This window comes from Anguilla anguilla, chromosome 14 (genome assembly GCF_013347855.1).
Source record: "Anguilla anguilla isolate fAngAng1 chromosome 14, fAngAng1.pri, whole genome shotgun sequence".
Classification (NCBI taxonomy): Eukaryota; Metazoa; Chordata; class Actinopteri; order Anguilliformes; family Anguillidae; genus Anguilla; species Anguilla anguilla.
This window is the reverse complement of record NC_049214.1, coordinates 4,696,642-4,707,778: the sequence shown is the minus strand read 5'-3', so window position 1 is coordinate 4,707,778 and position 11,137 is coordinate 4,696,642. Positions and strand designations below refer to the sequence as shown.

The window sequence follows — 11,137 nt, the reverse complement described above, 5'->3', positions numbered from 1 at the left end:
GGGGGGGGGGGCGGCTCGCCGAACCGTTGACCCCGCGACTGGTCGTACGGCCGTACTTCTCCGGCGCCAGAGCATCAGGGAAATCCTGCGTCCTAAACTTGGACGCGGGGCGCGTGAGTCTTAAAGTCTTAGCGTCGGCGTCACACACTACAGAACGGAAGCGCCGTTCGTTAGCGCGCGCCCGCTAGCCGCGCTAGCCTGCTCGCCTGACGCCGTCATACACGACGGCTCGCGTATTGTGACCTTTATTTATTTATTTTTTTTGGACTCGTCCTTTCTATATGCAGTGCGGCGTTTCTGAACCCAATCAGGCCGTGCGTCTTCGCTCAAGGGTACAAGAGTAGACCCCCCCCCCCCCCCCCCCCCCCCCCAACCCCTGCCCTGGGGATTTGACCCTGCAACCTTCCGGTTACGAATGCAGCTTTCCTACACAGACTGGCCGACCCGCGCGCGTTTCATTCAGGCGTTGCGTTGACCTGGTTCGCCCGCTGCGGTCAAGCCGAGGCCGAGCGTCTGTAGCTGCAGCGAAGCGGCGTCTCTCATCCCCCCCTCGGATTTAACTGCCTCAGACGCGCGGACACCTGCGCCGACAGCTCTGGCCTCGCCCTCCGCCCGCTCCAGACGCTACCATAAATCAAGTTGACGTGAATTCGCACCAAAAATAGAATTGAAAGTATAATGTAAGTTTCTGCAGACTATTTTTTGCTTTCGCACACTTGAAGGGCATTGGCACTTCCCACATCCGTGACAGAGAAACCGGAGACCTCCATTTTGGCCTCAGTTGTCGACAGTCGATGAATCAAAATGGCCGCCGATGGCGCGGTGGAGGCGTGTGCCCCTAGGTCTGGGGAATCGGGGAGTGTGAGGGTGCACCTGCCGTGTTGCCAGATGCCTGGTGTTCATCTCCCCAAAATGTTCTACGAAAGCCCTCCCGTCCCCTCCATCTCAGATTGACCCCCATACACATCGCAAAGCCCTTTACTGCCATACCAAGGCTGCAGGGCCCACTGGGGTTTTTTTTTCCCCCAACCTTAATATCAGAAACTAGTTCACGCTCAACCTGGCGATGAGGTGAGGTATCTAATGACATGCTTTACTTGATCAGTTAAGTGCTGAGTGCTCGTTGTGTCAACAGAAAACAAGCGTGTCCCTTGAGCTGCCCAGGACCAGGGTTACAGACCCCTGCCACGGCATGCAATTACACTGACGTTTCCACGATGCTTCATGGAGGGGAGAACGTTTAGCCCACAATCTGGCAACCCTGTGTGCTGGGGCCGGATCGTGTCGCAGATGAGCTGACCGGCCCCGTGGGGGGGCCCACACGAACGGGGCCATAAATCGCAGAACTGTCTCTCTTACGTGTTTCTATGCTAAGCGTTTTTTTTTTTTTGTTTTTTGGTTATGCATTTTTTTATTTTCATTTTCTTTCTTCGGGTTTGTTGTCGACGCGAGATTAACCCTGAATCATGTTTATCGATAAACGATGGTGAACATCCGCTGTCTATTTATTTGAAATTCTCACGATGGCCGTTTGCGTCGCCCTACGTCGTCGGCGGACGTACATACGTGGCTCTGGTTTGTGGGTGGATCTTCCAGGTTTTTTCGATCAGGTTTATCGCTGAATCTTACGAGAGGAGGAGGAGGAGAAAGGAAAAGAACTCTTTCTGGAAAATAAAATTGCCTTGGTCTACGTTTTTTTTTTTTTTTTTTTTTTTCAAACGATGTCAAGCATATGTGTATTCTCAGTATGGCACTTTATACACTGAAGATTGCCAATGCAATGGCACGTTTCATTGCACAGTGAATTCAATGTCTTAATCTTGTGTGGAAAAGTTTTTTTTTGTTCCAGAATTTTTTTTTTGCCAACTGTAAAATGACTGTTTCCTATATGTAAACCTGTACGTGTCTGTTCCTTGTGTTCTGGAAAAAGGGCTTAATTCCTACCTTACGTTTCTCTCAGTGAGTGGACGCCTGACCGCAAAAATAGTCTAATGTATATTTTTGTGATATTTATTAAAACTTTAATTACCATTTGAGAATGTTGATTTTACACAGAGAAGAAACAGACGTGCCAAAGGGATGTTTGAGTCTTATTGCTGTAACGGTGTTCAGTTCAAACTGTACTGTAGACTTGGTGAGTGATCCCCAAAAGGCTTACTAGCTGAACTGACCTGACATAGCCAATAAATTTAGAATGATGGTCTCACTTGATTAGTCTTACATTATTTTGGAGCTGCATTTTCTGCAAAGGTTTTTTTTTATTTTTTAACTCGAGTGCTGTCTTGAAAGTATTTGCTTTATGGGTGTACTATAGAAGGGAGTGATCCTACACTGACTTGGAAGTCATCCTACACTTCAGGTGAGATTGGTTTATTTATCTGTTTGTAATCTAAGAGTGAGCTTAACTGAGCCAGGATGTTGTCAATGGCAATATGTGAAGATAAGGCATTGGAATCAGATGTGAAATGCATACTGTCCATCCATTTTCTAATCTGATTATTCCTCGTTGGGGTTGTTGGGGGGAGGTGGAGGAGGAGGAGGAGGACTTGGGCATATCCCAGCATGCAAGGGGCAGGAATACACCCTGGGCAGGTAGCCAATCCATTGCAGGGTCTGCACACCATTCATACTTACGGACAATTTAGAGTCTCCAATTAGGCTGCTGTATGTCTTTGACCTGTAGGAGGAAACTAGATCACCCAGCAGAAACCCACACAGACACAGGGAGAAAAACTGCATGCAAACTCCATGCAGAAAGGCCCTCGGTCAAGATTTAAACTAGGTACTTTCTTCATATGAGATGACTGCTATTAACTGCCCCACCAAGCCACCTGGAATGCCGACTAGAATGTACACTCTAAAAAAAAAAAAAAACTATTTCACAACCACCAGATGGTGGTATTTAGCTATCTGTGGCCAATTTTTTTAATGAGGCACACAAGCCAATATGTAACCTTTTTTGTATAACTTTATTACATTGCATTGTTTTTCCGAGACCCTAGATTTGTCTTTAAATTGAGCAAAAGCAAACACCTACCCTTTTTCTATCAAAACTAGGGAGTTTTCAGCTGCCGTAGTACTGTATGTGGGGTTTGAATTTGGTATTAGGAAATGTCTTCACACCACAGTCACTTTCATACTTGGCAACATGCAAAATTAAACGATTTAATATATCGAAAGCGAGAATACAATACTGAAGTGAACTGTTGTAACCTGAAGACAAAAGAAGGGTGGTAGGGCAAAGACCGTACTTAACACAGGATGCTTCACTTTCCTTGTGGTCAGGCAGAGCTTTGTGCAAGGGGTCCACAACCCTGGTCCTGTAGAGCTACGGGGTTTTATATTGTTACTCACTGCTTAATTGGCCAATTGAATAAATTGAACGCAGTCAGTTCTGGTTTTCTGGTCTTAATTGGTTGCTGATGTCAGCACTGGCTCTCCAGGACCAGGGCTAAAGTGATGTAGATGACCAGGCTTGCTCCAAGTATTGGAGATTTCTGCATTCAGTGAGTCTGTGGAAATATGCAGGACCAAACTTGGTACCTGGACACCATGGAAACCTGCTTAGTATTTAAATGATCAAATGGTATTCAACACAAACGACTCGTGCTGGGGTTTCCCTTCTCTTATGTAGGCTAGATGATGACGTTCTCAAATTAATTTAAATATTCAGATGAATTTCAATTGATAAACAGCACTTTTTATGGAAAAACTTCAAACAATTATTGTCTTAAAGTATCATGTGACCGTTTTCCATTTGAAAACGAGGAGGCTCTCCACAACGAATACCTGGCGGCTACCTAGGTCAGCTGAACGACTGAACTCGTTAAGCGAGCGTCATGACGACATGACTTTACGTGCACCCCCCCTGCTTTGTATCTCCGGCGTAGCGCTACTCCTGGCTGACAGCTACCTCCCCCGCCTTCTCCGCTCTCCCGCAACCTTGCCGCTATCTTTAGCAAAGCTCCGGTTAACAAGGCAGTCCGCGCTGTGTGTACACAGCGAGCAGCAGGCTACCTGGACAGGCGGGACCTTCGCGTGCTGCGTTTGGTTTCATTTGGCCAAACAAGCCTCAGTAAACTGTGTCTCCCGCCAGAGCAGGGGACTGGGGAATGACTAGCCCCAATTCCCCGGGTCTGTTTCTCCATCCGTAAGGAGCGCTATCAGTGATGCTACCTCCGATAGGTATGAAAAGCCGACCCAGGCCCTTGCTTGCACCCGGAATCCTCATGTGTGCACTTCTCGTTGCTGTCAGTGCTAGCATGCCAGGTAAGAATACGATTTTTCTAAACCTAAAATGTATTTTGTGTGAGACAGCTGTTCTTCTGTTATCGGTAATGATTTCAGTAAAGTGTAACGTTGCAATACGTGCTAGTAGCCTGAAGAGTTCTCACGATAGTTGGACATAAGCAAAAAAAGTATATCTTGGCGAAACAATGTATAATCTTTTTAATGTAATGCGTTAAATAAAATGTGTCCAAATGGCGTTTCTTTTTCTATGTATTGTCTATTAGCTTTAACAGACTGTGGTGTGTTTATGTAACATCTGGTCTACATAAAGTCAAGCGGTGCCTCTAATCTGCTCGAAAGGCTTTAAACAGACGACCTAGCTCTGTGCTGGAGTCGGTTTTGCGTTTGTGACATTACAGTGTGGCGCACGACGGGATAAAGCAACAGGGTGTTGAACAGCATCTAAAGCGAATAAAAAATAAATAAACAAGAACCTTAATTCCAGTTTTGTAACTGAGCTGATGGAGAGGAAAAGTAAGAACAAGGAAAAAACTTCAGCTGGAATTCACCGTGTATTCTCTTCCTCCTACATGTGTGAAAGGAAGAGAATCGGAGCGCTAATTAATTGTAGCAACCCGTCCTTGTAATGCAGTCACGCATATTAAAACAGCGCATGATTTCAGCGGCTCCGGTCGTGCAGTGGTGTAATGGTGTGCCCAGAATGACTTTGGTCAAAACGCTCGTGTCCATTTGTTGTGCACTGTGTTGTGTTGGGAGTGAGGCACGACGGTCGTTCATCATTGGATTCCGTTGCGTTCGCAGTAGCCTTTATAGGATCCTTTTAAATTGCTGCCAGTATCTACAACCGTATCGATTCTCTGGATTGTTGGAAAGTGCATTACTAAATGCCAAATCCGTATATAATGTGTTTCTTTAAGCATATTATTGGATATGCCTAAAATCGATGTAATTAAAATAAACTATTAGACGTAGGCCATTTACCATTAAATTGCTATGCGTTTTTAAAATAAGATAAAATACTACTTGGTTCCCCAGTACATCATTTCCCAATTCCCTGTGAAAGTTACCGTTGAAGTTGATTGATATCTAAAATGTGTCATTTTTAATTTCTTCAATTGTGTAATTGAAACGATGGCCTGGTAGACTAGAATATTATCGTAATTACCCTTGGGAGGAATTTGTCTCTTTCTTTCTTTCTTCAAATTTGGGCTGAAATGAAATTTAGCTCAGTGGCACACGGGGTATTGCATCATTTACCCCACTGCGTGTGTGACCGTGTGTGTGCACATATTTGGAAAGACAGACTGTGTGTGTGAGTGAGTGTGTGTGTGTGAGCGTGAGTGTGTGTGTGTGTGTGCACATTCAGTGACCGATGCTCCCACAAGCATTCTAATGACAGGCGGCGAGAGCCAATTATCTCTCAGACACACACTGCGAATGTGATAGTCTCCTCTCCACACACACACACACACACACTCACACACACACACCCACTTCACCGTAATTGGAAGGTGAATGTCAAACTCACTCCATCTTATTTGTGTAGAAGGTTAAGTGCTGAATGACTCCATTAACCTGAACACGTTAAAGCTCCAAACCTTTAAATCTCAGACCGGCCCCTGAGGCTGTGTGTGATGTGAACTGCTGCTTCCCCAAAGGCAGGCCAGTTCAATTAGACCTCTGTCTCCCCATGTACTGTATCCCTATCCAGTGGGTACTAAACAGGGCCAGTGGCAGCTTGGACCCTGCACGGTGACTGGGGTACTCTGGTTAAATAGAGCACTGACTCCTGGTCACTTTCCAGTGGTGAAACCGTTCATTAGACATCAATGAGCACAACCCATTGTTATATATATATAGCTTAATTATGCGACCAAAGTTCAAAATCCAATGCGTAGACAGACAACTTTTTGTCCAGCTTTTCTTTTGCCACTAGCCAACAGCCAGAGGCAGAGCAGCTGTTAGCAGCCTGTGTGAGATGTTTATGTAGTTAAATTGTACAATCCCATAACTTCCTTGTTATAAACCTGATGCTTCATGTGTACGATCGTCTTAGTGTCATTAAATGCAGTCCAACTGGAGACGATCCGGTATGGCAGAACTAATGCGGTCGGAAAAGAACCTGTTGGTGGAAAAGGTGGTGTTAGGGTGGGGTTCCTGTTTAACCCCCACCGGACAGCTGTCCCCCCTGGCTCAGGACCGCCGCCCGTCCGTCAGGTCGTTTGATTGGCTCGTTAAGCGGCCCTCCGCCTGCCTGACCGTCTCTCTCGCGATGCAGCTCGCGATCGTCGTCGCCGGGGCGACGCACGCGAGTCCTACGGCGCGGCGCGGACCGGAGCGTGGCGTAGGTGCCCGTGACAACCGACCGACCGAACAGACGGACGGAGGGAAAAAAACCCCACTGCATGCCCCCGCCCGTTTCTTTCTTTGAGCCCACTGTGAGCCATAAATCATGGCACTCATTCCTCCTTCAGACACTCGCTCTCTCCCTCCCTCCCTCCCTCCCTCCTTCCGTCCCTGTCTCTTTTGAGCGGCCTTGCCCGCAGACCGTGGAGACGGTAAAAAATGCGGAGGACCGTGCTGCCACGTGCGGAGATGAGTCAGACGCGTCAGCTCCGCTGCGCGGGACAGGCTTCCTGTCCGCCGGCGAATCGGACGGAATCGAGGGCAGCCGCCGTTAATTTAAAAGCGGCGGACGACGGGTTCGAGGACGGCGAGAGCGCGGCGAATGCAGGCGAGCGAGCCGCGGGGGGGGCAGTCAGATTCCCGCCAGTCTGCTTTCTGGCCTTGCGTCGGCGTCGGCGACGGCCGCGGGACCCTCAGTTAAGACCCCCGCCATACCGCCACGGCTCGTGGTGCGGCGGACAGGTGGCTGCCACTGTTCAGCTGCTTGTGCTTCTTTCCATCTGTCCATCTCTCTCTCTCTCTCTCTCTCTCTCCCTCTCTCGCTCTCTCTCCCTCTCCCTCTCCCTTTCCTTCTCTCTCTCTCTCCCTCTCTCTCCTCCTCTAGGGCGACATAGCTCAGGAGGTAAGACCGATTGTCTGGCAATCAGAGGGTTGCCGGTTCAAACCTCGCCCTGGCCATGTCGAAGTGTCCTTGAGCAAGACACCTAACCCCTAACCCCTAACTGCTCTGGCGAATGAGAGGCATCAATTGTAAAGCGCTTTGGATAAAAGCGCTATATAAATGCAGTCCATTTACCATTTACCATCCTCTCCCTTTCCTTCTCTCCCTCTCTCTCCCTCTCCCTTTCCTTCTCTCCCTCTCTCCCTCTCCCTTTCCTTCTCTCTCTTTCTCCCTCTCTCCCTCTCCCTTTCCTTCTCTCTCTCTGTCTCTCTCTCTCTCTCTCTCCCCCCCCCTCTCCCTTTCCTTCTCTCTCTTTCTCTCTGTGCCTCTATCGGTCTGTGTACAGGATAAGATTTTGTGATGCTGATGAAACGGCGTTTTGTAACTAGGAGAAGTTTTGTAACTAGGCACGCCACTGTACCCCTGAGCAAAGTGCTTACCCTGAAACGCCTCAGCAAATACCCAGAATTCTGTATAACAGTGTGACAGTGTGTGCCTGCTGAATGCGTCAAATGGCACTCCCACGCATACTGTACACCCACACACAGTTTACAGTCAGGGTGTACTCACTCGCTCGTACCCACACACAGACACACACTCTCACACAGACATGAACACTCACACAGGCACGAACTCTCATACACACACACACATGCAAACTCACGCAGGCACGTACGCACACTCTCACGCACACGTACACACACATACACTCTCTCACACACACACACACACACTCATACTCTCACGCGCGCACACACACACATACACACACACACTCCAGTGCAGCCCTGCAGTAACAGAGCAGCCTGGCTCTCCAGGGGCACTGTTCTGACAGTGATTAAAGCCTGGAGACGCCTCATCGATGGTGAGAACAGGATGCCTGAGGCCACAGGCCTGGCCGCCATCGCTAATATACAAACCCAGAGCTGCGCTAGGCAACCACTGGACCTGTGTCCACCCTCACACTCACACTCATACAGACGTGCACATGTACACTTCCACACGCTGTTTCCCCTCTCCATTTATCACACACTCTCTGTCTCTTCCTCTGGCATACACACACACACACACACACACACTCAAGGTTTCATAAAGGGCTTTTATGTTGTTACATCTCTGGATATCCATCCTTTTGTTCCCGCTCCCCTCCCAGGTTTTACTGTTTTGTTGGGGGGGGTGGGGGTTTGCTTTTGGCCCCCCCCTCTCCCACCCCACTCCCCCCATCTTAATGAAATCACCAGGGTGAAATGCAGCCAGAAAAAAATAAATAAGGAAATAGATGTTCACATTCAGGTTCAGTCAGCCATGATTGTTTTTTTCTCGTGTCACGGAGCCGTGTTTGAGAAAGTCGTGTTTGAGCCGTGTTGGAGATGTGGCGTTTACCCCTGCGGTCGAAGGGAAACTGCAGGAAGGGATTTCCCCAGGTGCGTGCGCTGGTTACCGCTCCAGCTGGGGTCTAGCTCTGCTCCGGGTGAGCCGTTAGCTGAATGCTAACTTGTAATGGGCTTAGAAACACACTTCTGTCAAGCGAAACTAACCAAGTGACCCAAACGGTGCTGTAAACCTGACCAGGTTGACCCTCTCTGAGGAGAGGTAAATCCACGGATGTGACATGCTCGTCGTGACCTTGTGTAGGTGGAGCCCCTGTTGATGCTGTCAGTTCAGACCCCTGATCTGTCATGTGACATTGGCTCACAGGCGCTGAAACTAAAGGTACTCTAAAGAGATTCCAGAGGGGGAAATGAAAACTCCCTTCTCCTCGCTGTGTGGATAAGGAGCACCTGAGCTTCTGTACCGGGAACGCGGGGGCGGGGCCGCGTTTGTAAATAAAGGCTTGCCACTGCGTCATTCCGGTTCATGGATCAAATAAAGACGACGCTTTCGGCAAACAGCTCGGTGGAAACCGAAGTCACGAGGACTTTGCTGGATTGAAAAACCTGCACGGTGTCTGTACCCCGCTGGTCAGTGTTTGGGCTGAAACGTGTCTGTGAACTTCGCCCCCTTAGAGACATTGTCGTGAAGATCGTGCGAATCCCGAGATGTCGGAATTGACAGAACTGCGTCATGCACTATTATAGCTGCCCAACATGCTGCCAACACTATCCCAGTGCAAGTGCACCCAATCAATCTGCTGTCGGGGTGGTGGGGGGGTTAGGGTGGGGAGGGGAATCCATCACTGCGGTGGACGGGTGTCTAACAGCCCTGTGTGTATTTTAGGCTCTAGTTGCCGGGTCGGGACCAGCCCGAGCGAGCTGCCGGGGCTGCAGAGGGTGTTAAGTGGCTGTTCGGTCCAACATCGCGGGCGAAAAATTGAATTTCCGGAGCGGAGAATGCAGACTCACAGTTCCGTTATAGCTTTCCTGGAACTCTGAAATGATCTGACAAACAGCAAGGAGGCTTATCGATTGTTATTTCCCCCCCATCGCTCTACGGTACAGCAAAGTGTCTTATTATATTTTGGGGAAGGGGGGGGGTAGCAGATGGAAGAATCCAAGTTCATTCCACGCCTGCCAAATGTTACCGTGGCAACCCTGAGAACCTAAGTAGCCTAGTTCCTTCCTTTTCTGTGCCTCAGTGATATGAGACTCGTTGTGAACGGCATGCATAGGACCAGTAGATTGCATGAAGAAGTGAACGGGCTATCCGGCCCATGCAGGCTCTCCGTTTCTTGCCTATAGTCTGGAGCTGGGGTGTCAGGCTGCAGTAGTCTGGAGCTGGGGTGTCAGGCTGCAGTAGTCTGGAGCTGGGGTGTCAGGCTGCAGTAGTCTGGAGCTGGGGTGTCAGGCTGCAGTAGTCTGGAGCTGGGGTGTCAGGCTGCAGTCCTGGAGCTGGGGTGTCAGGCTGCAGTAGTCTGGAGCTGGGGTGTCAGGCTGCAGTCCTGGAGCTGGGGTGTCAGGCTGCAGTAGTCTGGAGCTGGGGTGTCAGGCTGCAGTCCTGGAGCTGGGGTGTCAGGCTGCAGTAGTCTGGAGCTGGGGTATCAGGCTGCAGTAGTCTGGAGCTGGGGTGTCAGGCTGCAGTCCTGGAGCTGGGGTGTCAGGCTGCAGTCCTGGAGCTGGGGTGGCAGGCTGCAGTAGTCTGGAGCTGGGGTGTCAGGCTGCAGTCCTGGAGCTGGGGTGTCAGGCTGCAGTCCTGGAGCTGGGGTGTCAGGCTGCAGTAGTCTGGAGCTGGGGTGTCAGGCTGCAGTAGTCTGGAGCTGGGGTGTCAGGCTGCAGTCCTGGAGCTGGGGTGTCAGGCTGCAGTAGTCTGGAGCTGGGGTGGCAGGCTGCAGTAGTCTGGAGCTGGGGTGTCAGGCTGCAGTCCTGGAGCTGGGGTGTCAGGCTGCAGTAGTCTGGAGCTGGGGTGTCAGGCTGCAGTAGTCTGGAGCTGGGGTGTCAGGCTGCAGTAGTCTGGATCTGGGGTGTCAGGCTGCAGTAGTCTGGATCTGGGGTGTCAGGCTGCAGTAGTCTGGAGCTGGGGTGTCAGGCTGCAGTCCTGGAGCTGGGGTGTCAGGCTGCAGTCCTGGAGCTGGGGTGTCAGGCTGCAGTAGTCTGGAGCTGGGGTGTCAGGCTGCAGTCCTGGAGCTGGGGTGTCAGGCTGCAGTAGTCTGGAGCTGGGGTGTCAGGCTGCAGTCCTGGAGCTGGGGTGTCAGGCTGCAGTAGTCTGGAGCTGGGGTGGCAGGCTGCAGTAGTCTGGAGCTGGGGTGTCAGGCTGCAGTCCTGGAGCTGGGGTGTCAGGCTGCAGTCCTGGAGCTGGGGTGGCAGGCTGCAGTAGTCTGGAGCTGGGGTGTCAGGCTGCAGTCCTGGAGCTGGGGTGTCAGGCTGCAGTCCTGGAGCTGGGGTG

At 50.4% G+C, this 11,137-nt stretch overlaps 1 protein-coding gene across 2 annotated transcripts in view; it reads left to right on the top strand.

Annotated features, from left to right (window-relative positions):
- The first annotated feature begins 3,781 nt into the window (after positions 1-3,781).
- The window catches only part of npdc1a (neural proliferation, differentiation and control, 1a), a 39,733-nt gene continuing 32,377 nt past the window's right edge, over positions 3,782-11,137 (top strand). Inside the window, exon 1 of one of the 2 annotated variants that reach the window (XM_035392304.1) lies at positions 3,782-4,269. In XM_035392304.1, coding sequence (XP_035248195.1) covers positions 4,170-4,269 — 100 coding nt within the window. In that variant the 5' untranslated portion in view covers positions 3,782-4,169. The remainder of the gene's footprint in view (positions 4,270-11,137) is intronic. The other variant, XM_035392303.1, reaches the window with a different exon arrangement.